Raw genomic sequence first — 27,851 nt, forward strand, 5'->3', positions numbered from 1 at the left:
CACAGAGGAGGAAGGAACTTTAATGAAATCCTCCTCTTCTTCCAAGTCCTTGAAGCCCAGATTAGTTCTTTATCCACCACAGACTTGTTTTGTTTTTCTAATGGGGGCTGGTTGGTGAATGGATTCCATTCTTTATCAAAATCCATGTTAAATGTTATTTTTACACACCTCTCCTTTTCTGCTGTTTTATACTTCAACTACCCAAAGGTGGTCGTAGTAGTAGCCCCACCATTACCAGGTGCTGTATTAAAATGATGAATTCACGCTTGCATCAGTAAGTAATATTCTATAATAGACTGTATAGTGTTCTGCCGTACGCCCTTCTGCGTAACTTTTACAAGGTAGTAATGAAACCTTTACTGAAGTAAAAGATCATAATACTTCTTCACCACTGTACGTCTTTAGATTTTACAGAAGAGTTTTTTGGACAGCCGACCGGTGCTGGTCGTTATTCCCTCTGGAAAACTGTTCGGCCAGTCATAGCTTCTCATGGAGGATTGTGGGGGTACAGCTCTTAAATTAAGTCATATTTGCTCGTACGACCTTGGGTACTGATGGCTCTGGGCAGTGGCAGTGTTGGATGGATTTGTGGATCGTGTCACAGGCCATTAGTTCTTAAAATGTGTTTGTGGTCAGGGCAAAGTGAGGTCAGTGAGAAATACTGGCTCATCATAGAGTGCGGTTAACAGTGGTTACTATTGGTTATCAACAGTGACGGCAGACTGGTCTAATTTTGCACAAGGGCTGGAAATCTTGGATGTGCAGAAAGGTGGTAAAAATCTGGAAGACAACAAGAACTGATGAGTGGAAGTGGGAGATGAAATCAAAAAGTAAAAAATTGTTCAAAATCTAATTGAAATGCAGTTACTGGAAAATGTGAACTGAAGACACGCTGATGAGCACATCTTTATTAACACTGTATTCCTCTTCTGTCTCTAATCTCACACAGTGCAGCTTTATAACCTTATTACTGCGGTTACTGAAAAACTGCTCTGATAGAAGTTGAACTGTATGGGTTTGAATGTGGACCGGCGCCTTTCTGTGTGCAGGCTGCATGTTCTCCACTTGTCTGTGCGGGTTTTCTTTCTTTCCACAGTCCAAAAACATGCAGTTAGGTTACCTTGCTCTAAATTACCCAAAGGTTTGAATGTGACTGTCTCTGTGTGTCGGTCCTGTGATAGACTGGAGACCTGTCCAGGTGTACGCTGCCTCTCACCCAATGACAGCTGGGATAGGCTCCAGCACCCCCAAGACCCTTAACAGAAATAATGAATGGATAAAAAGATAATGAATGGATGCACACATCAGGTTTAAGCAATAAAATAAACTACAGTTAACTTGAATACATATTTCTGGTATCTGGACTTTTTTCAACAGCGCCTGTTTTTCTCTCTGTTTGTGTGTCAGAATATTTTTCTCTCTTCAAAGCAGCACAGATCGGGGTCATGGAGTGAGCTTTGAAAGTTTAAATATTTTGGTTTGAGGCAATGAAATCGTGAAACATTCCAGGGTTCCAGCTGCCAGACAAAATAACAGAAACCACACCTCTGGATGACAGCTGCTGTTATATGTGAGAATCCCTGAATTCTGGAGTTAAAGCACAAAAGCTCCAACCAGGGAAGGTGATGTATAGTGGACCCCCAGAAATCACTGACATCTAATCAAAACCAGTGTTGTCAATTTGGGCTTGCTAAGGTTCAACACCCGGGGAGCATGTTACCATTATAAATTAGTTTTAGAAATGAACTATGGCTTATTAAACATGCAAGTGTGACTCATTACTGTTGCCCATTTGATTGCAGATGTTATAGTTTTTGATTAATGCTGTTGTTTTACAAGCACCACAGTGGAGGTCGTGGACTTTGGGGTGCAAACCACATTTGTGTTGCTGTTGTCAAAAACGACCATGCAGAGTAGGCGTGCTTCTCTGATCACGGAGACTGTGGAGTATCATTGTAATTTAGCAGGCAGGTTTGAAACAAAGAAGAAATAAAAGAAAACCTTTTAGAAGTTGTCTGCCCTTTTCATCCTGATGGGCTTCCTGACTTTGCTGCTCAAAATGTTGCTTTCAGTTCTGAGCGTCAGACACAATAAGTAAACTGTGGCGTTCGTTCTCACCGAGGTTTTATCCTGATTCATTTTTTCTCAGCGAGCGATGCTGCGTTTCTCTGAGTTGGATCTGAAGGAGAAGGAGGGAGAAGGAGAAGAAGTGGAAGAAGAAGGGATGGCAGCAGCGGTGACTGTGGCAACAGGGGAGAAAGAGCTGGCAGACGGCCAGCAGGGAGATGAAGGGAGGGAAGAGGAGGAGGAGGAGGAGGGGAAGAAGATTGACGGAGGAGGAGGACGAGGACGAGGGTGGGAGCGCTGCCAACAGAGTGAGGGCAATCGAGGAGGAGGAGAAAGAACTCCCTCTGCAGCCGCTGCCGAGGCACAGAGAGGTAAGAAGATAGAGTTCTGCAGAACGACGTGCACGCTCACATGCACTTACACATGCATTAATACACTCAGTTTCACAAGACACACACAACACACACACTATTTGTTCTTTCTTTGGCTGACCTCACTCGACGTCGCCTGATTCTCTTTTTGTTCTCTCTACTGTCGGAGTGTGTGTGTGTGCTTTGGCACTAACACACACACACATATTTGAACTCTAGGTGCACCTCGCTCGCTTTAAGCCGAGCATAGCGCTGCCCTGCTTTTCTCTAGGAAGCCAAGTGTACACACTCTCATTTACACATGTATACACAGCCTCACACACACTAACGCACAGGAACAGCAGTGGTTTCACACTTTCTCCTCCAAGTTCGGCAAACTCACACAAGTTATAGAAAGTCCAAAGCACAAAATCCTCATATGGTGCATTTAGGCTGGAATAAAAAAACATTTTTTATGAAAAAACTGTCAAACTCAACGAACATTTCAACGAAATCAGCATCAGCATGTTTAGAAGAACGTGTAAAGGTTCTAATTAGGGTTGGAAGATGCAAATACGCAGTTCCCATCTGACCTAAGCCAGTTCTGTCTGCTTTATTCACAAGAGCACACAACATCTGCCAGTTCTCACCTAGATATGATATTATTCCAGGTTTGGTTTCGAAATCAGAGCTGGAATTATTATTAACAAAACTGTTAGAGCCACTATTGAAAATATGGTATCGTCTGCATAGAGGATATATTAACGATGTTTTGTGAAGGAGTGGATGGTATTAAATTATAATCTGGTCTGGATCTTTAATAAAGATCCTTTATCATCAACAAATGGACTTTTAAAGTTAAAGAGGAAGTCCAAATAAAATAAGATGGAAAAAAGGTTAGACTTGGTTGCTAAAGGGCACGTCGGCAGCCACTGCTCTCAGGGTGGTTCTTTTTTCAAAGGTGTGTGTTTACTGTAGCGGCGCTTCTTAGTGCATGCGGCCAGACATCCGGGTTGCCATGACAACGGGCTTTGATGGCCCGTTGCGTAATGTGTCCAGAAGCCGCGGGACGCACAAGGACTCGGATCATCAGGAGAGAGAGAGAGACGGGTAGAGAGTCAGTGAAAAAAGATGGGAGGAAAAATCAGAAGATACAGATGGAGAAAGTGAGCGAGACACATAAAAGTGAAGACAGATGAAAAGAAAAAGAAAGAAAAAGAAAAAGACATAAAGAGATTGAAGATGTGAAGAGTGATGAGCTCGTGTGTGTTATCACATTGTTAGGACATTAATCTGCTCACACACACCTGACGAAGCCGCTCATCATCCAGTTTTATGGTGAAGGCCTGGTTGGAGGTTAGGTCGGGGTTGGGCATGTGTTTAAGGTCAAAGGTCACAGTAAACGTGTAAAACAGCTTAATTCTTATGTTGTGATTTGATTTGAGCAAAATGTGACCCAGCTTGTTGTTTTTTTGTCAAATTTTAAATATGAAATAATATATAAATATTATATATAAAGTCAGACATCATGTTCTTCTTTGGACAATTAGTCTGTTTTTGGACTAATGAATTAATTCAATTCAATTCAATTTTATTTGTAGAGCGCTTTTTACAATTGACATTGTCACAAAGCAGCTTTACACAACCAAAGAACAGTACATGAACAGTGTATGTGTATGAGTCATAATAATGTGATTGTCCCTGATGAGCAAGCCGAGGGCGACAGTGGCAAGAAAAACTCCCTGAGAAGGCAACAGGAAGAAACCTTGAGAGGAACCAGACTCAACAGGGAACCCATCCTCATATGGGTGATTACATGCTGTGTAGGCAGCAGTCCAGTATAACAGTTAATGTCTTTAAGTTAATATGGAGTCCAGTTAGTTAATTGCAGGCAGACTTGTTCCATTCCTGGACTATCGAGCGTTGAGTCAAGACCTCCGAGAAACAGCTGCCGACGTCCGCTGAGGGCAAGACCGACTTCATAGTGGCTTGTGACCAATCCAGTCTTCAAACGCATCCCATAGGGCAGACGGTGGAACCGAGAGACAAGATCTCCAGCCAGAAGTTGGGCATCAGGACGAGTCAGACAGGTCCAGAGGGCAGAGGGTGGAATGACGTGTCTCGGCAGAGAGACAGGAAGAGGGAAATAGAGAGGTAGAGAAAGAGAGAGATGGCAGTTAGTTGTGTTCACAGTTAGATAAAGTTTGAGGTGAATGTATATGTAGAATAGTGCAGCAGGGACTCCGGCAGGACTAATTATGACAGCCTAACTAAAAGGGTGGGTTCAGAAGGAAACACAGTGATGAGGGCGCACTGGGATGTAGAGCAACCAAACACTTCACCATCAACAAACCTGAGTGATCAGTGAGAGTTGGGAAGACAGCATCTATTCCATAACTATGGCGCTTTGTAAGAAAAAGCTCTGCCCCCAGCTGTAGTTTTTATGATATGAGGTACTGACAGGTAGCCAGCATCCTCTGATCGAAGTAGGCGTGGTGGATCATAAGACACTAGCAGTTCACTTAGATACTGTGGCGCAAGACCATTTAATGCTTTAAATGTCAAAAGTAGTATTTTAAAATCAATGCGAAATTTCACGGGGAGCCAATGAAGTGTAGATAAGATAGGCGTGATGTGCTCGTATCTTCTGGTTCTAGTGAGGACTCTCGCTACTGCATTCTGAACTAACTGAAGCTTGTTTATGCACCTGGTTGAACAGCCAGACAGTAAGGCATTACAGTAGTCCAACCTAGAGGTGATGAAAGCATGGACTCATTTTTCTGCATCATTTAGTGACAAAATATTCCTTATCTTGGCAATATTTCTGAGGTGAAAGAAAGCTGTCCTGGTATTATCTACATGAGCTTCAAATGAAAGACTGGAATCTAGAATCACACCAAGGTCTTTGACTGTTGCACTAGATGTAACGGAAAGGCCATCTAGAGTTACGGTGTGATCTAACATCTTGCTTCTAGCTGCAGATGATCCTATAACTAGTACTTCTGTCTTATCAGGATTTAGCAGAAGGAAGTTAATTAGCATCCAGTCTCGTATATCCTTTACACATTGCTCAACTTTATTAAGCAGTTTTATCTCATCTGGTTTTGATGAAACATATAACTGTGTGTCGTCAGCATAACAATGGAAGTCAATAATAATAATTAATGGTCTTGTTATTTCTTTGTCATATTAGGGAAACAAGCTCATGTTTTCTCCAGAGATCTTTTTTCAGACTTCTCTTCGTCTTTTTGTCACCTAATGTGTCCATCATTACACTTTCACTTCATCTCATGCTCGATTGACGTTTCCACGGGTCTCCTGTTGACCCGTTTTAATTTGGTGATCTCATCTAATTCCCAGCAAAACATAAAAAAGGACGGAGGGCTAATCACACACATGACATTAGTCAAAGATTCTGGTCCATTACTTGGACCATCGAGCAACATCTCCAAGGAAACGTTGGATTTTTAACTGAAATGTGTCCGGACTGGTCTGTTTATTAGTGTCTCTGCCCACACAGGGTTTCAGCCGTCCTGCTCTCACAGCCACGTCCCTGTCGTTCCCAACATGCCGGAGAAAGATGGCCACTCTTCACAGGAGAAAAGGCATGAAGATGGAGAAGGTCTGCAGGAGAAGGAGAAAGAGGAGACAAGCGTTGTCTCACAGCAAGAACGACTGCCCACAGCCAGAGACCTGTTTCAGGGAAATGCCTCCACACCAAAACCCGGTGTGCCCATGAACCACAGGCAAATCTTTAGTTTGGAGCCTTTTCACCAGAGCAGCATCAGCAGCAGCCGGCTGAAGAGAGTGAGGGAGGAGGAGCGGGACGAGGAAACCAGGATGGGAAACCCCAGCAAGAAAAGCAAGTTAACAAATGGTAGAAATGCAAAAATTCATTAGCTTCATAAGTTCAAACAAAGTTCATAAGTTATTTGTATCATTTTCTTTGGGTTTATTCATTCGATTAAACAGATTGTACTTCATTTAGCTTCAGTTTTCTTCAGGAGTGGATGAGGTGCAGGATCGCTAAACATGTAGCAAACATGTTTACGCTCTGTGATATTTTATGGCTGCACTTGAAATATATCAGAATGATCCGTTAGTTATTGTTTTGTTTTACTTATTTTCACTTTTCCAGTTTCTCTCCATTGTTCATTGATTTCTTTTTTTCAGATACAACCAACGATGATGTGAAGAAGCTGAAGGTTCGTATTGAGCTGAATGGACTCAGACTCAACAAACTGCACCAATGGCTGCTGCCAGGCCAGAAGTTAAGAACAGAGACCGACAGAAAGGTCCGACTGGATGTCCCTACGTTTGTGAGGGGGGATGGTCTGAAAGGTAAAACCCAGAAAAGTTTCCAGGTTGTATTAATAAATGTCTCAAAATATAATTGTAGTAATCATATTCATAAAGTTAAAGCAGCCTGGTCCACTGTAAAAGGAGCATTAAAGATCACAGCAACATGAGAATCAGCCAGAAACCTGGGGGTCATCATTGATGACCAGCTGACCTTCACAGATCACATCGCCACATTCTCTAGGTCGTGTAGATATGCCCTCCACAATATCAGAAAGATCAGACCCTACCTGACGGAGTACACAACCCAACTCATTGTACAGGCCTTGATCATATCTCGTCTCAACTGCTGCAATGCACTACTGATGGGTTTACCGGCATCCACGACCAAACCCCTCCAGATGATCCAAAATGCAGCAGCACGCCTCATTTTCAATCAACCAAAAAGGTCTCATGTCACACCGCTCTTCAGATCTTTGCACTGGCTTCCTGTGGCTGCAAGGATCAAGTTCAAAGCTCTGTCTCTTGACTACAGAGTGGTCAACTCCACAGCTCCATCTTATCTCAGTTCAATCATTCAGGTCTACATCCCGTCCCGTCCACTGCGCTCAACCGGTGAACGTCGTCTGGTGGTACCAGCACCACACAGTCGACACCAAGGAAAACTGTTCAGCTCAGTGATCCCACGATGGTGGAATGAGCTGCAGAACTCTGCAGGCTCAGCCACCTCACTTTAATATTTAAAAAATAAAGAACTCTTCATCATCTTCCTTTGCACTTAAAAAAAACTTTTCTACTCTCTTGTTCCCACATCTCTTGAAACAGAAACACTTTTTTGACAGCACTTTGCTTTGATGTTTTTCTCCTTGACTTAGATTTTTTAGATTTATAGTCGATTTGGATAAAAGCGTCTGATAAATGACTAAATGTAAATGTAGAATCAGTCTGACACTAAAAAATAAAGAACAATCACTTTGTACTTTATTACAGCTCCAAATGTTTGACCACATCACAACCACCATCCTTCTAAACACCAGTGTTTCTGCTCCTGCTGATGAACCCTCTCTCTCTGCTCTCGGCTGTCATCAGTTCTCCTCTTCTCCATTTCCTCCTCAACCCCCTCTCATTTCTCCCTCACCTCTCTTTTTCCTCTCTCGGCGACCACGTGTGTGTTTACTGTGTCTGAACTCACGGCGTACTAACATCTCCCAGATGGAGCTGTCGCACATAAGCACTGTAATGCTTAGGAAATGCGTCAGCAGCCTCCTCTTCTTCTTCTTCCTCTGAATGCTGCTCGAAGCTGCGTTCACAGCCTCCACGTGTTCTCTTCAAGACATCGCTTCAGTCAAATTCACTTTAACGCTGACTAAACAAATCCAGACCTGACGTCTAATTATTTTTCCAAACTACTATTAGAATTTATTTTCCACAAAGAAAGGAGTACTGTGGTTCAGTTCCCAAACCACAGGGTTGCTGGTTTGATTCCCAGCTCTCTGGTCTACATGGCAAGTTGCTCCTGCTGTAATATTTAAGTCTGTTTGGATAAAATCATCTGCTAAATTTTGTAAGTTATATAAAAACGCTGTAAAGTGCCTTGAGATGACATATGTCAGTCCACGTTTTGTCACCCATCAGTCCCAGGAGACAGTGAGAGGGCAGAGTGAGCGTGCTTTGTGAAGAAGCGCAACAAAGTGGAAAATCTGAGAGAAGGTGCCTCACTCAGCTTCTGCTACTGCTCCAGCTCCTGTAGCCGACCTTTCACAAAGCCATGTGCAACCTTACCTTCCTTCCTCCTTTGGTTATTGACCTTTGACTGTGGTAATGGTAGCTGAACAGCCCAATGTGGAAATGAACATTAAAGTATTTTGGATTCATAAAACGCCTCACGCTAAAAGGAGTTCTTGGAGCTGTTGCTACAGAGGTGTAAATGTCAAAGTAATGAAGAAAACATGAGGACATTGGAAAATCTGTAAAGACTGAAGCTTTAATGTGGGCATGAAAAACCCTTGGTGAACAGATGAACTTTTAATAAGGGAGAGAAAAATGAGAAAACAGTCGTTTAGTCTATTTAACAGTAGATACATCATCATCATTGGTGGCGGGTTAGTGTTAGGGTTGTGGCTCAATAGGTAGAGCAGTTGACTGCCAATCATAGGATTGGTGGTTCGATTCCCGGCTGCCACGTCACATGCCAAAGTGTCCTTGGGCAAGATACTGAACCCCTAGTTGACCCCGGTGAGTCAGGTCAGCTGCAGAGCAGCTCTGCCATCGGTGTGTGTGTGTGTGTGCTTGTGCGTGTGAATGGGTGAATGAGATGTGTAAAGTGCTTTGAGTGCCTGCTAGGTAGAAAAGCGCTATATAAGTGCAGAACATTTACCATCATTGGCTCATCGACGGCTCAAACAGCAGCAGGTCTGTTGGAACAGGATTAATACTTCACCAACGGGAGGAGCTGGGACAACCTGAAAGGACTGATTAAAGACAGTAAGGGCTGCAGTTTGATGATGAGAGTCGAGTGGAGAAGCTGTTCTACTGCTTCACACACACACTCACACACAGCTTCATTATGTGTGTGTGTGTGTGTGTGTGTCCTTGCTGATAAATAATTCAGTAGACGTGGCGTGACTCCTCACTGGCTCAGAACAAACCTCTGGCTCTGTGGGTAAATGCTCACTTCGTGTGTGTACATGCACATCGCTGCATTTACATGTTGCCTGGTTTTGTGTGTGTGTTGTTTCCTGCAAGCGTCTCAATGGAAAACAGAAACTCTCAGCCTCTCCCCTCCCCCACTATCTGCTGCTGTACTGAAGCACAGACTCGGTGTGTTTCTTTGTTCCTCCCTCTCTCTCGCTCTGTCTCCTATTATCCAACTCGTCCCCCGCTGAAGGACAGACAGTGGCTCATTTGTTGGACAGCCCTGCACGTACAGGCACACACAGATGTGGAAAACAAGACAGAGTAGAATGATGAGGGAAACGAAGCGACTGTCAGTTTGTGTGCAGTACATTTGTTTCATGTTAGGAATTTGTACAGAACTTAATATTTAATATTTAGGTTTCCTCCTTCTCATGGTCAGAACTGGACTGAACACAGGCCTAAAACACACACAGTATTCTTCGTACAGTCAGTGTGGAACAGGTGAGGGCTCCGTTTCTGCACGTTAGCTACTTAGTGTAAGTGTTATAAAGTACCGAGTCCTTGAAGACACAAACACGCTACATTCTACTGCGGCACTATGTTCAGGGACCATGCAGAGTGTAGGTTATCTGTGGTTCAAACATATTCAAACCCAAAGAAATGTGTCACACTCCTTCTGAAGCACGAGGAACCATGGAGAAGTTTTTTAGGACCTGTGAGGATTATTTCTGATTTGTCACAGTTGAGTGTGAAGAATTCCTGCATCTCACTGAAGGAGGGGGGGCGGATTTGGTTTAGAGCTGGATGACATCAGTGTAACTGTGATCATTTTGTAGCCCGACAACTCATTTACAGCAGCATGTTTTGGTCTAAAAATACTTCCACCTGTCGTTTCTTTCAGTTTTCCAGGTAGCTCCACCCTCTCCCGCCTATCTCCCCCAGCAATTCTGCAGCCCCACCTCCCTCACGTCCTCCCGCCTCCAGAACAAGCATCAAAAGTTGAGGGAAAGCCGCAGGGTCTCGAGTCTGTTCCCATCCTTGCCTCTTCTTCCTCCCTCCTCCTACTCTTCCTCCTCACCTGACGCCCATCCCATCCGCTGCCACAGCGACAACCCCGACAAGCCAAAGGGGAAGCGTCCGTGTAAGATGAAGCATACGGGTGGAGAGACACCGGTGGAGCTGGGGTGGGGCGAAGGAGCAAGCGACGATGAGAAGGGTGGGAAGGTGAGTTAGGAGCACTTGTTTTTATTCTCCCACATCATCACTGTAGTAACTATTGAATACGTCTACAGTAGTATTAGTATTATTATTATAGTATTATTATAAATATTCAATTCAATTCAGTTTTATTTGTATAGCGCCAATTTACAACAGAAGTCATCTCAAGGCACTTTACAGTGTTTAAGGTTTAAGACCTTACAGAGAATAATTATACAAAAAATTATAGAGAAAACCCAACAATCCCATTTGAGCAAGCTTTAGGCAACAGTGGAGAGGAAAAACTCCCTTTAGAGGAAGAAACCTCCAGCAGAACCAGGCTCATAGTGGGCGGCCATCTGCCTCGACCGGTTGGGGTGAGTGGAAAGAGAAGAGAGAAAAGAACATCAGGCAATAAAGACAACAACAAGCAGCAAGAACTTAACTGGATTCTGGAGATGTACAGCTCAACTATGAGGTCTTTAAGATAAGATGGAGCCTGATTATTACGGGATTTATAAGTGAGGAGAAGAATTTTAAATTCAATTCTGGATTTAACAGGGAGCCAATGAAGAGAAGCTAACGTTGGAGAAATATGATCTCTCTTGCTAATTCCAGTCAGAACTCTGGCTGCAGCATTTTGGATTAACTGGAGGCTCTTTAATGAGTTATTGGGACATCCTATTAATAATGAATTATAATAGTCCAGTCTGGAAGTAACAAATGCATGGACTAGTTTTTCAGCATCACTTTGGGACAGGATGCTCCTAATTTTAACTTTAATGTTTCTCAGGTGAAAAAAGGCAGTTCTAGAGATTTCTTTGATGTATGAAGTGAAGGAGATATCCTGATCAAAGATAACTCAGAGATTTCTTACAGTATTACTTGAGGCCAGTACTAAGTCATCAAGGGTGAGAACGTGATTAGACATAGTGTCTCTGAGATTTTTAGGCCCAAACAGTATAACCTCTGTCTTGTCTGGATTTAGGAGAAGGAAATTGGAGGACATCCAGGTCTTTATGTCTTTTAAGCAGCTTGAAGTTTGACTAATTGATTAGTTTCTCCTGGTTTCATAGATAAGTATAGCTGGGTATCATCTGCATAACAATGGAAATTTATAGAGTGTTTCCTAATAATATTGCCTAAAGGGGACATATATAAAGTGAAAAGAATCGGTCCAAGCACAGATCCCTGTGGAACTCCATAGCTGACTTTGCTGTGCATGAAAGACTCATCATTAACATATACAAACTGAAATCTATCTGATAGATACGATTTAAACCACTCTAGTGCTGTTCCTTTGATCCCAATGACATGTTCCAGTCTGTGTAATAAAATGTTGTGATCTATAGTGTCGAATGCAGCACTAAGATCTAATATGACGAGTATAGAGAGTAGACCATTGTCTGATGCTAGTAGAAGATCATTAGTAACCTTTACCAGTGCTGTTTCTGTACTATGATGTACTCTAAATCCTGACTGGAAATCTTCATACAAGTTATTGCTACGCAGGTGGTCGTACAATTGCTTAGAAACTATCTTTTCAAGGATTTTAGAGATAAAGGGCAGATTGGATGTTGGTCTATAATTCGCTAAGACCCCTGAGTCCAGAGTAGGCATTTTTGAGTAGGGGCTTGACTACAGCAACCTTAAAAGCCTGTGGTACGTAGCCTATTTGTAAAGACAGATTGATCTGATCTAATATGGACGTGCTGATCAAAGGTAAGACATCTTTGAGGAGTCTAGTCGGGATGGGATCCAAGAGACATGTTGATGGTTTAGAGGAATTAATTACTGAAATTAATTCAGAATGATCTACGGGGAGGAAGCAGTCTAATTACGAGCGTGGTCTTACAAATGAATCTAGAGTTGTTGTACAATCCATGCTGTATGCAGGGAGGATCTGATCAATTTTTTCTCTAATAGTTATGATTTTATTTGTAAAGAAATTCATGAAATCATTGCTGCTGAGAGTTGAGGGAATACTAGGCTCAACAGAGCTATGACTCTTTGTCAGCCTGGCTACAGTGCTGAAAAGAAACCTAGGGTTGTTCTTATTTGCCTCTATTAATGAGGAGTAATATGAAGTTCTAGCTTTACGCAGGGCTTTTTTATATATTATTAAACTATCTTTCCAGGCTAGGCAATATTCATCTAAATTGGTGGAACGCCACCTCCTTTCCAGCTTACGTGATTTCTGCTTTAAGCTACAGATTTGTGAATTGTACCATGGAGCTAACTTCCTCTGACTCACTAGTTTCTTTTTCAGAGGAGCAACAGTATCAAGTATTGTTCCAAGTGAAGCACCAGTACTATTAACAAGATAGTCCACTTGTGCTGGAGTAACGTTAAAATAACTGCCTTCCTCTGTGTTGGTACATGGCTCTGAAATAAAAGATGGAATCAGTTCCAGAAATTTGTCAACAGCATTTTCACATAAACATCTACTGTAGTGAATCTTATCTGTAGGTTTAGTAAAGTCTGGTACTGTAAATTCAAATGTAATTAAGAAATGGTCAGATAAAAGAGGGTTTTGGGGAAAAACTATTAACTGATCAACTTCCACACCGTATGTTAGAATAAGATCAAGGGTGTGATTAAAACAGTGAGTGGGTTTATTTACATTTAGAGTCTAGTAGTGAATTAAAGTCAGTGTTGAGGCAGTTATCATCAACATCTACATGGATATTGAAGTCACCCACTATAATGACTTTATCTGCACTAAGAACTAAATCAGATAGAAAATCTGAGAATTCAGTTAAAAACTCAGAGTGAGGGACAGGAGGACGGTACACAATAACAAACAGGACTGGTTTCTGATTTTTCCAGTTAGGATCAGAGAGGCTAAGAGTGAGGCTCTCAAATGAATTCAAACTATGTTTAGGTCTGGGGTTGATTAATAAACTTGAGTGGGAGATTGCTGCTACTCCTCCACCCCGACCTGTGCTTCTAGGAACATGATAATTAACATGACTTGAGGGGGTGGACTCATTCAGAGAGACATATTCATCCTGCTGCAGCCAGGTTTCAGTAAGACAGAATAAGTCTATTTGATGGTCAATTATCAAATCATTTACTAACAGGGATTTAGACGAGAGAGATCTGATATTTAAAAGTCCACATTTGATTGTTGTCTTTTTATTTTGTTCTAAGAGAGGAGTCGTCATTATTTTTATTAGGTTTTTATCAATAACTTCTCTTGTGTTAGTTTTAGATATAAATAATTTAGGTACTCGGGGAGCAGACACTGTCTCTATAGGGTTATAGTAGTTTTGGGGGGGTGACGGCTGTAAGGAAGCTGCAGAGAGGTGTGTAAGACTGCGTCTCTGCGTCCTGGGCTCCACTCTGACATGTCAGGGTTTAGGTCATCTGATAAGCTCTGTCATATTTCTAGAGAGTAGAGACGCACCATCTAAAGTGGGGTGGATGCCGTCTCTTCTAATCAGCCCAGGTTTTCTCCAAAACGTTCTCCAATTGTCTCTGTAGCCCACGTTGTTAGCGGCACACCACCAAATATAGTATTATTATAAATATATTATTATTATAGTATTATTATAAATATAGAGTTATTACTATAGTATTATTATAATTATAGTATTATTAGTCGTTCTGAGTTGATTTGGGGATAGTTGACAGTTTGACAGTTCTGTTGATCTTGAAGTCTGAAGTTATGGTTCTGTCTGGATTGTTCGTTTTCACTTAGTATTTCACGGTCACCTTGTACAAAATGCACATGACAAGTGTGGGCTTTGGATAGTTACTCAAACTACTGATATCAGCGAGTGTCCTTCGCAGGGTGGCTCAGCCCGAGAAGTAGGTAGGGTACCGAGCCACAGCTCCTGTGTATCAACAGAAGCTGGTTGATCAGGATTCCTTGTGGTCACCTTCCACTGGAGGTTTCTGGCTGCCACAGTTGGAGACCTCCAGATAGACCCTGAGTACACCGGAGACGTATGTGAAGACCTTGTGATCCCCAGGAGGAGCTGGAAAATGACTGGAGGCTTTAAAAAAAACAGCTACGTTTGTGTGATTGGAACAAGGTTCAGTTCACTGTATCTGTTGACTGAAGACTCAGTAGCTGGGTCATTTCCTTTGACTTTGACTGTTTCACTTTGGGTTCGAAAACAGCTTCATGCCCCTGAAACTTTCAGGTTCTTTGTGAATGTTGAATGTCCCGCCAGCTCTGGTCCATGTTGGACCCAGACTGTCTTAGAGACCCGTTACACTGAAGCTTCAACCCTCTCTTCTCTCTCTCTGTTAATTGTTGCAATTATCGTCCTGATTTGAGCTCGGTGGGAAAACGCAGCAGGACGTGTGTTCGTGTGTGTGTGTGTGTGTGTGTGTCTGTGTGTGTGTGTGTGTGTGTGTGTGTGTGTGTGTGTGTGTGTGTATGTGTGTGTGTCTGTTTGTGGCGGTGTCTGTGTGTGTGTGTGTGTGTGTGTGTGTGTGTGTTTGTGTGTGTGTGTGTGTGTGTGTGTGTGTGTGTGTGTGTGTGTGTGTGTGTGTGTGTGTGTGTGTGTGTGGTTGTTTGTGGAGGTGTCGTGTGTGTGTTGGTGTATGTGTGTGTGTGTTCTGTTGTGTGTGTGTGTGTGTGTGTGTGTGTGTGTTGTGGTGTCTGTTTGTCTTGTGTTGGTGTGTGTGTGTGTGTGTGTGTGTGTGTGTGTGTGTGTGTGTGTGTGTGTGTGTGTGTGTGTCTGTGTGTGTGTGTGTGTGTGTGTGTGTGGCGGTGTGTCTGTGTGTGGCGGCGCCTTGTGCCATTTTGACAGCTGCAGATTTCCTGGGGGCAGTGAGGACGCACACACATACACACACTGTTAACCACCCTCCTCCTTGTTTGCACTATAAAACACACACACAGACACTGCCACACACGCACACACATACACACACCTCCAGGGCAAAGCTCGCTTCCTGTCTGCTGATGCGTGGCAGCGAGCGGCTTCGTTTGACAGACTCACAAACACATCAACACACTCACACTGTGGCTGCTCAGCTCTTCGTTACGTTCATGTAGAAAACAGAGTTGTGCTAAATAGAAATGTGACAGAACATAAACACACATTTTAATCTTTTACCCTCCTAAAGATAGAGGAAAAGATTAATAATAAATGAACTATTATTAATTATTTACAGCATCGACATGTTTAAATAGCAAAATATGTACAGGGGGCTCTGAATGTAAGATGAACTCATTGCACCATTTTCTTATTGTAAGCAGCTTCCTGTATCTACACATATTTTCTGATTCATGGTTACTTTTTCATAAACCTGTAAGATGGGTGGTTTAAATTCTGTCTTAGAGCACTTGAGCAAGGCATCAGTAGGTCTGCAGAAACTTTACTGATTAAGTCTTAGATGCTGTCTAACAGCAGATACATTAGGTATTGTGACAGTAGTAATTCCAGTACTGTTGGTAGTACCGGGTTTGTCAGTTGGTTCTAATGCACTGAAGACTAAGTGGTGTAAGAGCTGGTGTCGTGACAAATCAGCCATTATTGTAGTACTTGTACTGAGCCTAGTCACACCCAACCTGAATCCACAGGTCCAATGAGACCTTGGTGATTCACCTTTAGGAGCATGTTGTCACACCTGGAAACAGATAAGTCGTCCATTCTGACGGTGAAAACGTGTCAGACAAAGGAGGATGGAGATTTTCAGCCTCTTCATGAACATTTGACTCAAAGCATATTGATGCCTTAACAGTTATAAATGATGTGCAATAGAAACACACACACACACACAGAAACACACACATACACACATACATACACACACAAACACAGAAACACACACATACAGAAACACACACAAACACAGACAGAAACACACACACACACACAGAAACACACACACACACAGACAGAAACACACACACACACACAGAAACACACACATACACACATACATACACACACAAACACAGAAACACACACACACAGAAACACACACAAACACACACACACACACACAGAAACACACACACACACACAGAAACACACACATACAGAAACACACACAAACACAGACAGAAACACACACACACACACAGAAACACACACACACACACAGACAGAAACACACACACACACACAGAAACACACACACACACACACACACACACAGAAACACACACACACACACATACATACACACACAAACACAGAAACACACACACACACACACAGAAACACACACATACACACACAAACACAGAAACACACACACACACACACAGAAACACACACACACACACACAAACACAGAAACACACACACACACACACACAGAAACACACACACACAGACAGAAACACACACACAAACACAGAAACACAGAAACACACACACACACACACAGAAACACACACACACACACACACACACACACACAAACACAGAAACACACACACACACACACAGAAACACACACACACACACAGAAACACACACATACACACATACATACACACACAAACACAGAAACACACACATACAGAAACACACACAAACACAGACAGAAACACACACACACACACACAGAAACACACACACACACACACACACACAGAAACACACACACACACACACACAGAAACACACACACACACACACACACAGAAACACACACACACACACACACACACAGAAACACACACATACACACATACATACACACACAAACACAGAAACACACACACACACACACAGAAACACACACACAAACACAGAAACACACACACACACACACAGAAACACACACACACAGACAGAAACACACACACACACACAGAAACACAGAAACACACACACACACACACAGAAACACACACATACACACATACATACACACACAAACACAGAAACACACACACACACACAGAAACACACACACAGACAGAAACACACACACACAGACAGAAACACACACACATACACACACAAACACAGAAACAGAAAGCACTCAGGAGTTGTGGGAGCAGAGGTAACAGTGCTATTTTGAACTGAGTCTGGAAAACTAGTGTCTGTGCTTCTGTGTGTGTGTGTGTGTGTGTGTGTGTGTGTGTGTGTGTGTGTGTGTGTGTGTGTGTGTTTAAGACCTTCTGACATTGATAGATGCCTGTCAGCCTGTTTTTTTGGGTTTCATTTCTTTGTGGCTAACAGAACCCGGTCGTCCAGCTCATGCTGATCCCTTCACATGTCTTTTTTTCTCAGGTCTCTCCATCTGACCCGTCTCACTCACCCAGCCATCCACCTCACTCTCCACAGCACTCGCAGTCGGCCCGATTCATCCCTCCAGAGGTCCGCCGGCTCATTGTGAACAAAAACGCTGGAGAGACACTGCTGCAGCGCGCCGCTCGGCTGGGATACGAGGTAACGGGAAACACAGGTGGAGCAGGTGGAGAAGGATCTACGACTGCCTTTCAGTTTCTTTTTCCTAAAGAAAACACCTTCATTTGACCCAACCTGGAGTACACAGACACGATTGAGACGTTTTTGTCTTTTGAAGGAGGCGTAGGACAAAATAAATAGTGAAAAGAAATTATTAGTGGGAAATGGAACGTCCATCGTTGTGTTTCTGTTGAGATCTGTCCTTCAGTTTGAACTGTTGCTCCGACAAAACAGCACATTTGAAGATGTGATGTATAATATTCTCACACTGGATGTCTGCAGTGACTCTGATACCTACAGTAAATGTTGATTGAGTCTGTATCTGAAACACACCTTTAAGGTGTGGCGGATAAATATAAATACAACAAAATAAAATGATACGAGCAGCATAAGAACTGGTATTTTCTAAATATATAGATATATAGAAGTCGTTGGTTCTTCTTCTGTCTCCTCAGAAAAGGAGCCGAAGAAACATAATGAAACCTCCTCCTCCTCTTTTCTTCCTGCTTTCGAAATGATTGCACAATGAAAAAAGTGTGTGTGTGTGTGTGTGTGTGTGTGTGTGTGTGTGTGTGTGTGTGTGTGTGTGTGATGGATAACGGCTTCATTTGCAAACTGAGCTCGTTAGCTTCACCGCTGCACCTCAACAAGGGAGAGAGAGTCAGGGTGACGCTTCTGAGCCCTGACAAGAGCTGTGACACTGTGCATGAAATATTCAAACAGCGTGTGTGGTTTTGACAAACGTCTGCACACACACAGAGTTTCTGCCTCCAAATGATTTTCAAACATCCACTGAATTTCAATCAGGGACAACTGTGGAGATTCAGTGTTGTAATGTTAATGTCACAGACTCGAGTCCACCTGATGGTACCTGCTGTTTATTCAGTCCACCAGAGGAAAGGCCATTGAAATCAAAAGGGTCCGTCCTCTGGGGAGCAGAAATGAGATCAGAATATTTGATGTTTTAAATGACAAGATTAAATTGATTTGACCATCCCCAAACCTCCTCTATAGCAGGTGTTACCCAAAAACCTCGGGATAAAATAATGCATTATATACTATCCTATAGTATGGCATCTTAAAACAGCATAAATAGTGAATTAATTTTGTTCTTGTTTCAAATTTAAAGTGTAATATATTATAGTCAGTACGCTGAGTAATCTGTTCGAGAGTACAAAAGTACAGAGGCTCTGGTCTTATTGGTTTTCCGTGTGCCCTTATGTCCAGGAAGTGGTGCTGTACTGTCTAGACAGACGGATCTGTGACGTTAACCACAGAGACAATGCCGGGTACTGTGCCCTGCATGAGGCCTGCGCCCGTGGCTGGTTGGTAATCGTACGCCACCTGGTGGAGCACGGTGCTAACGTCAATTGCAGCGCTCAGGATGGAACCAGGTACGAGTCGTCACAGGAGTTTGTTTCAATATGTGGTTGTTTGCGACCTCTAGCTCAGGTGTGGTGTCCAAACCTTTTAACCTCATTGCTCATTAACGTGGATTAATATTGAACCAATATCATTATTATAACGTACAGAACTTTAAGGCTCATTTCAGGACTTGAGGAAAAATCTTGACTCACTGTGAGTAAAAGCTTATTTTACCTTAAGAAGCAGACTTTTACCTTTACCAGCCTCATTTCACCCTGTTGAAAAAGATTATTCTACCTTAAAGAGAATTTCAGTATAAGAAAAAAGCTAATTTTACCCCAAGAACAACCATAATTTCTTATATTGAGAAACCTCATTTTGCCTTGAATGGAACCTGAATAGATACATGCATCATCTGCGTATAGCTGTATCTTCACTAACTGAAACAGAACACATGCTAATGCAGGTAAAGCTTTGGTAACATTACTTTAAAAATGTTTTGTGTTTTCTAGGAAAGTAAAGTAAAGTTTATTTTCCCATTCAAATTAGGGATTACAATAATGATCTTTCTGGTTTATCTAATCATCAACATTCAGATTAGACGATTGGATGTTGAAACTTGGGAGTCAAAGTCAGTGTTGAAAGTTTTTATGATCAATTACCTTCAATATGTTATAAAAGTTTGAGGTATTTTCTAACATTGTCCAGGAGAAAAAATTATGTTTCATCTGAAATATGTAACAAAAATGCAAGGATCCCAAAAAAAACGTGGTTTACAGGGATAGAGAAAAGAAATGGAGCAACTAAAAGAAATGTCAAACATTGTCTGCTTCCAGCTTTTTCAAACCCAGACATTAAATTATCAGATTTTGGTTAAACAAGTCAACACCAGAGTGAATTGGTTTCGTGTTGCTCCTCAGGCCGCTGCATGATGCCGTGGAGAACGACCACATCGAGGTGGTGCGTTTCCTGCTGGCCTGTGGCGCAGACCCCACCCTCACCTCCTACTCCGGACGAGGGCCGATCAACATGACCCACAGCGCTACCATGGAAACTTTCCTAGAGGGTAGGAGGGGCAGGAAGGGGGTAAATGTGCGAGTGCTGCTTCCTCGTTATCTGTTGTTAACCAAACACACAACAGCTGCAAGACTCGGCACATCATCCTGCGTGCCACCGGGGTTTCCTCCAGTTCAAGTTCTGTGTGTTTAAGTGAATTTGTAAAATGTCAGCGCAGGTGTGAATCAGTGTTTTTGTGTTTTCTGTCCCAACAAATGGACCATTTCCTCCAGTTTGTTTGATTAAGAACTAACATGAGCAGCTGTTTTAGGAAGTTACTGAGCCTTCTTCACTAGGAACCAGTGGATTTGGCACTGAAAGCCATTTAACAGAGACCTTAGAACGTGTGAAGACAAACAGACTTTGTTGGTTTCTGTCTTTTCATGGAAAAATGTACATGGAAAAAATTGAATATTGCCATTTCTGATGGCTCGGTGGTGATATGGAACCATATATATAGGAACCAGGTAAAATACAGAAATGCAGGTTAATGTGATGTGGCCAGAAAGGTAAATGGACTGAAAGGTGGCACTTTATTTTAAAACTGAGCTTCTACTTAACTATAAATTACATATTACAAGGATACTTCCAAGAAAGGATTGCACAATTGTGTCCTAGTTATAAGGGCTCATTGTGTTTTTAAGAAATAAATATGTAGTAGTTCTTTGGTATTGATTAGATAGAAAATGTGGTAATCACTGAGTCACTTAATTTTACACGTCTGTTCTGTGGACGTTTGGTAAAAATAAAGTTAACTGTAGGGATACTGAATGTCTCTTGTTTGTTGAACAATATGCAGCATGCATACAAATTAAATGTATATTTATAAAGTATACATTGATCCATGATGTGTAGTAGCTTGATATAATGAAGAATGCGTTAGTCTTTCCAGGAAACTAGGATAAAATGGATCATTTTTAGAAACAGTAATGATAATAATTAGTTTATTTCTTAAAACCTCAGTTATAACAAGCAGGTACCTATGAACTGTACCCAATAAGACTTGTTTCCACTTCCCAGCGTGTCTGGCTTTTTGGTGATATCCCTGTAGTTAACACCTCTATAACCAGCTGATTGTTAGGAAGGGCTGAGGTACGATTTTAGGAAATTAGCTGAAAACATAAAGAATAAAGATTAAGAAACCAGAAGCAAACGGACGAGAGGAAAGCGACGCAGGCTGAGTGAGTGTGTGCCTGCCAGCCTGTCTGATTACCATTCCCTGCCTGTATCTGTTCTCTCTCTCTTTCCATCTCTCTTTTTCCCTCCGTCTCTCCAGAGGGGTTTAATGAGGCTTGTTTGCTGAATCCCAGAACAGCTTACTGCCACACACACAAACTCCTGCCAGCATCCGTCTCCTCAGCGTCATGCACAGCAGCGACGAGTCGGCACCGTCTGAACACAAACGCTCATCTTCTTCTTCCCATCGTTCGCCATGTGTCGTTCGGCTCTGTTGTCTTCATCTCACTGCCTTCATCCTTCATCTGATTGGTTGCCCCTTTAATCGGCCACAAAAGTCACTAACTCCCTGCCTCTCCTCGTCTCTGCAGACTATCTCTCTGACCTCCATGGAAGGTCAGAGGGCGATCCGGGAACATACTGGGATTTTTACGGCAGCTCAGTGTGCGGTTAGTTCACACATAAACACACACAATTATGCATGGACAAATCGTCAGGGGTCAGGGGTCATCCACAGGAAGACTGGAAAAGATAAATAATTTAGGATGAAATGTAACTGACGAACACATTTAAACAAAAAGATTGAAGGAACTGAAAGAACCGGGATTAAAGTAGAATCAGAGAAGTCCTATCTAGGTCTCAGTCAGTTCACTAGGGCCAAAAGAACTACGACAAAAGCAGGACTACCACTAAACTACTAGTACTAGTACAGTGAATACTGCTAGTTAGAACCTACTACTAAACTAGCTAAGGGACTAGCCCTAAACCCAGGAAAGAGTAAGTAGCCCAAAACAGAGGGGCTACCATGTTTTTTATGTTCACCTAGAACCTTCCAGTGAGGGAGGAGTGTACAACATTCTTGCCGACCCCCCAGGACCAGAGGAGGAAGAGGAGGATGAAGATGAGGATGAATATGAGGATGAACGTGCCAGGAGGGAGGTGTTTGAGTTCGAGTTATCTGACCGACCACTGCTGCCCTGCTACAACATCCAAGTGTCACTTTCCCAGGGGTGAGTCAGAGATTCCTAACCACCAGGTTTTGTCCTCTTAGCAAGTCGCAGGCCAGAACGTAAGAAAGTAAAAAAATGTTCCCTAGAAATTAGGAATAAAGAGTTTAGTATCAAGGTAGTTTGAATGGAGCCAAGACTAAAAAGCCTTTTACTAGCAATACAAGAAGTTAAGGATGTGGAATGGAGCTGGGCGTGAACATGACCTAGGTCATTTCTGGGAAACTAGGATGAGGGCTAAAGACAGTAGGACCTGAGGGACTAGAACTATATTAAGGCTAAAAGAACTAGAATCATTAGCAGAACAAGAACATATTAGAACCCGACCAAAAACACTAATGTAACTGAGGCTAGAAGAACACGGGCTAAGGAAATCAGGGGTAAATATGGTATGGCTAAGAAAACAAGAACTAAATGAACCCTGACGTGAATTTATTACTGCCAAAGAAACTAGAGTTTCTATCTATTAGAGCAAAAGGAACTAAAATGTAGAAGGGACTGAGGCTACTCGGGATTCAAGGATCTTACATTAAAGGAACTAGAATCCGGACACATGGAACTTTAGTTCCAGGTGATTCTGTTCCACTGCAGATAGTTCCTCCTCTGTGTAGATGGTCGTGAAAACTGGCCGTGAAACTGTCAACACGTACAGGAACGATGGAGGATATCGAAGAAATGCAGTTCCTGTTTCTGTTTGAGGCTGTTTTGACACAGACTTTTGTTTCAGAGGAGACTGAAGGTAGTGGGATAAAAGTACGCTGAAAAAAGTGGAGAGTTTAGGAATCACTGAAGTTTAGATGAAGACAGCTGTGATTCATGTAGTAACACATTCTGCTGTAGTCTGCAGATTTTTCATGACAGCTGTTGGTATCTCAGCTCACTTAGAACGTCGACAAAGGTGGTACCAAAGAAAGTACCACTGCATTTGCTCAATGAAAAAGCCACAAAGACTAATGAGTCAAGTAAAGTAGAGCCAGTACCGTGCAGTGGAAACGTGTGACGCAACTTTTGGAGACCAGCAAAGGAAAGTGGAGCTAAAGATAAATGATACAACAGAACTAAACTAAAGAAACATCGGGGCTAAAATAACTGGAACCGGTGATACTTCCATACATTGTAGGTCTCCTGGAATACTGACTATTAAAAAAGGAAGTACAACTTACAGAAAGGAGATAAACTACTCCAGTGAAACCAGGGCAAATCATACTGTCAAAAATGTTAGCACTAAGGTGCTATGACCAGGAGAACCGAGACTGAACATAACAGGGCAAAGGGGCTAAGGTGAAATACACAAGGACTAAATTAGAGCTAAAGGCTCTGGTTAAATAAGTAGAAGAAATCAAATAAAGTGGTCTGAACCACTAAAGGAGCCACAGACCACACCCGCACTTTGTCTTTTCTTATTCACACTTGTTGTTTTTTTCTTTCACTCACACATTCGTCCTCGGTGTTGTTCGAACACGTCTCCCTCTCTTTCACACTAACACACACTCAGACACCAATTAAGGTGGAAAGCAGATCAGAAAAAGAAGAAGGGAGCAGAGGGAGAGAGCGAATGAAGGGTAGAGCAAGAGAGAAAGAAAAAGCTCCTCGACGGAGGAGAGGCGGGAGATAAAGGCTGGACAGACGGAGAGGTCGTTAACGGGGTTTGCAGCGCCGTGACAACGCAGCTAATTGGCTTTCACTTCGTCTTCCTCCCCCGTCGCTTTTCTCCTCCTCTCTTTTTCTCTCCTCACTCGTTCACTCGCTGTTTTTGTTCTCTCGTGTCTGATGTAGTATTAATGACTCTTCCTGGACACAAGGCCACCAGGCACCGACACTCACACTCATCCAACACTGGCGGGGTGTTTAACATTCCTGCAGCAACCGGCTTTAAAGCAACATGTGGCCTTGTGCACTGCTGTGTTTCAATGTGTGTGTTTGTGTTAGGCTTCCTTTGCCCTTGACACACACACATTGACAGACATTGTGAATCAATAAAAGCTCCACTGATGTCGGGGCTGTATTCAACTGCAGCAGCAGAATTTATAAAAGAGAAACTCTCTCTCCCTCTTGTCTCCTTCCTTCATCCTCTTCCTCCATATTCGCTCTTTGACATTTATATAAGCCGAATCAACCCGGGTGGGGGGCCTAGGATTATATCACAAATCAGTTTAGAGTAAGACTGCAATTTAGCAGGCTTTACAAATATCAGCTTCATTTAGAGATATAGTAGACTTATAGGATGTGGATGTTATTCTGTGCAGAGTTTGTATTATGGTCCTTCATCACATATTAAATACATTTGTTCTCGTGCTGTGTACAGAGTCTGTTTCGATACTGAATGTAAGGATGGGCACAGTTTTTCTGAGGCGACAGTAGCTCAGGTGGTAGAGCAGTCCTCTACGAACCAGGGTGAGTGGTTCGATTCCCGGTTCCTCCTGGCTACTTGCTGAAGTGTCCTTGGACAAGACACTGAAACCCCGTAGCGCCGACATGTTCTGTCTGGCAGCTGTTCGACCACAGTTTCCCCAAAGGGATCAATAAAATATTTCATTATCATTAAAAACCACAGTGAGAAGTCTCCTGTAGCCAGGACATTTGCTTTACGGATACTGATGCAGTTCATGCTCTGTTAACACAGAGGGCTTTGTATTCCTGACCTAGGCACTAATGACGAGTTCACACTGAGCTCTATGTGTTGCTTCAGTGCTCATTCTTGGTACGACACAGGTGTGTGTCACGGCTTGGTTCTAACAGTGTTTCTAGTTCAAAGCGGCCCTACTTATCATCTAACCGCTAAGATATCCTGCACCCCTCTAAAAGATCCATTCTAGGAAATATTAAATCTTATTAGATTTGGGTAATTTCATTCAGCTACTTACTAATTCAGCTTATCTTTATTTACACAGAACAAATTACAAATTAGCCTAAAAGAGCGATTTTTAGACCACATCCATATTTGGCACTTAAAGAGTTATATGGTGTATTCTGTAATCATTTTAGCATGTGTTAGTCTGAAAGCACAGGAGGAACACATTTATTTCAGTTTGGGAATAATAATCATTATGTTATTGTGTGTTTTGTGTTTGTTTGTTTTTCAAAGGAATACAAACGGATCCATTAAAACCACTGTAGACTCCTCTTGGGTCACTACAACTCCTTTCTCCATCACCTCTTTCTTTCCTTCAGTCCTAGGAACTGGCTCCTACTTGCTGATGTCCTGGGCCGCCTTCGAATGACATCTCGGTCTTTCCGGCGCCTCTTCCCACAGCTCAATGTGCAGTCCATCCCTGAAGATCAGTTCTACCGGCAGGCAATTCTTTCGCAGCTCCTGACAGGTCCTGATAAGCAGGAGCTGTCTTCATTTAGGCTGGACGTCAAGGACCCTCTGGAGCTGGTAGAGGCCACTCCTGAGCTGGCTGGCATGCTTGGCTCTTCACTGGAGTTTGTAGACAGTCGCTGGGACTCTCTAGAAGGTTCACCACCTCCTTCACCGCCCCCACCACCATCACCAAGACATCCACCGTCATTACTACGACAGGGGGCCGCAGAAGGTGTTGCTCCTGTGGACAGTGTGTTGGAAAACAGAACTGTAGAATCTGGAAAATGTCAGGGATTTAAAAACATGGGATATACTACTTCAACAGCTAAAATGGAAGCTAAACGAGATGTTAGTATGTGGGAACCACAAAGACAACAAAGCAAGAACACTAGAACCACTGGTCCTGCTGATGTGGACTCCAACATGTGGTATATCCAAAGTTTACAAAGTAAGAATGTTGGAATTGCTAATTCTACTCATTTGGACATGGACATGGACACTAATATGTGGGAACAAAAACCCCGACGTAGTAAGGATAGTGGGATAGCTAACTCTGCTAATCTGGACTTTAAGGTCCAGTCCAACATGTGGGAACCTCCAAGGCAACAAAGTAAAAATACTTGGATGACTAGTTCTGCTAATGGGGAGTATAAGATGGACTCTAACGTAATTAAAGATACTGGAATGACGAATTCTAATCTGAACTCCAACACATGGGAACCTCAAGGACAACAACGTACTGGGATCGCTGGTTCTGCTAATCTAGACTCTAAGATTGTCTCCAGCATGTGGGAACAACATCGCCATGGAAGTAAAGCCACAGGAATCACAGCTGGTAAATCATATGCAACAGTTGGTGCTAGCATGCAGGAGCCACAGCGACTACGAAACAGGAATATTGGAAATTCTGACATGGAAGTGGACGATTCCCTGTCAGAACCACAGCGACTACGGAAAAAGAATTCCAATCTTACAAATGTAAATGGTGCACTGGGTTCATATGTGTGGAAACGTCAAAATCAGAGGAGTAAGACTGGCGGAGCTTCTGCTTTGCTTAATGGTAGCGTTTGGGAACCACAACGACTGCGATGTAAGAATGCTGCCGTCACAAGCCCTGCAAAGCCAGATGCTGGGGAGAAAGCTAAAACATGGGAAAGCCAGGGAATAAAAAGAGTGGGTGGCAGCAGCACAGCACCCAAAAGAGAAGCTAATTCCTGTGACACCCAAGGAGGTAAGAACACAAAGATGGACAGTGCCTGCAACAGGAGCGTAGGCAATGTCAGAGTCCAAGTCCAGGATGTGGGATTGAAAGGTAGTGGAGGTGCCACCAGAAGAGATGTAAAAAAAGATCTAGGGAAGGTTGTTGGAAAGGGAGCGAGAGATAAAACCAGGTGATGACACAGTGTGACCCTATGGGGGAAATGATAAGACAAACAATACAGAATTCCATTAAGAAAATGATCATTTTTACAAAACACTGCAACATATGTGTAAATATTGTAATTGGACAACATCCTATTTGGACATTACATCCAGTGTGCAGAGACTGTAACAGTATTATGTGTGTTCTACATATTCTGCAAATATGTGTATTTGTATTTTATGAGTACAGACATCACTGTTCCTAATCAGTCCTCCCAGTTTCTGTTACGTGCTTGTTCTGGTCTGGGGAGTTGTTTGTTACCTCTGTGTGTAATTTTGTATTCAACATCCTGTTGGCTTTCGTCACCAAACTATTTATTGATCAATAAATATGAAATCATGGAGAATTAAAATGATTATTATCAATTTTAAAATGAACTGATGGTTATAGCTCATTAGTTTCATTGTTGTTACCACGTGTAAAATCACCTCTTTGGGAATCCAGCATCTCTGTGCAGTTATGTGTACAGTAAGTACAGAGAAACCATTTAGGGAGTACAGCTGTGGCCAACAGTGTAAAGAAGTGAGTAAGTAGAAGCCCACAAGCTGTGATCAACCTTGATCAGTCAGGCTGTGGTCCAGC

The 27,851-nt window shown here is 42.6% G+C and overlaps 1 protein-coding gene across 5 annotated transcripts in view; it reads left to right on the forward strand.

The window, feature by feature from the left end:
- LOC113163613 (BCL-6 corepressor-like) overlaps positions 1-27,851 on the forward strand; it is a 44,762-nt gene that overhangs the window by 8,853 nt on the left and 8,058 nt on the right. For 2 of the 5 annotated variants that reach the window (XM_026362362.1, XM_026362363.1), the window contains exons 4-13: positions 2,150-2,438; positions 5,938-6,294; positions 6,591-6,758; positions 10,255-10,577; positions 17,762-17,920; positions 19,166-19,332; positions 20,224-20,369; positions 21,907-21,984; positions 22,362-22,545; positions 25,714-27,077. In XM_026362362.1, coding sequence (XP_026218147.1) covers positions 2,150-2,438; positions 5,938-6,294; positions 6,591-6,758; positions 10,255-10,577; positions 17,762-17,920; positions 19,166-19,332; positions 20,224-20,369; positions 21,907-21,984; positions 22,362-22,545; positions 25,714-27,077 — 3,235 coding nt within the window. Of the gene's footprint in view, positions 1-2,149; positions 2,439-5,937; positions 6,295-6,590; positions 6,759-10,254; positions 10,578-17,761; positions 17,921-19,165; positions 19,333-20,223; positions 20,370-21,906; positions 21,985-22,361; positions 22,546-25,713; positions 27,609-27,851 lie in introns of those variants that run through there. The other 3 variants (XM_026362358.1, XM_026362359.1, XM_026362360.1) reach the window with 2 other exon arrangements.

Source organism: Anabas testudineus, chromosome 2 (assembly GCF_900324465.2).
Source record: "Anabas testudineus chromosome 2, fAnaTes1.2, whole genome shotgun sequence".
Taxonomy (NCBI): Eukaryota; Metazoa; Chordata; class Actinopteri; order Anabantiformes; family Anabantidae; genus Anabas; species Anabas testudineus.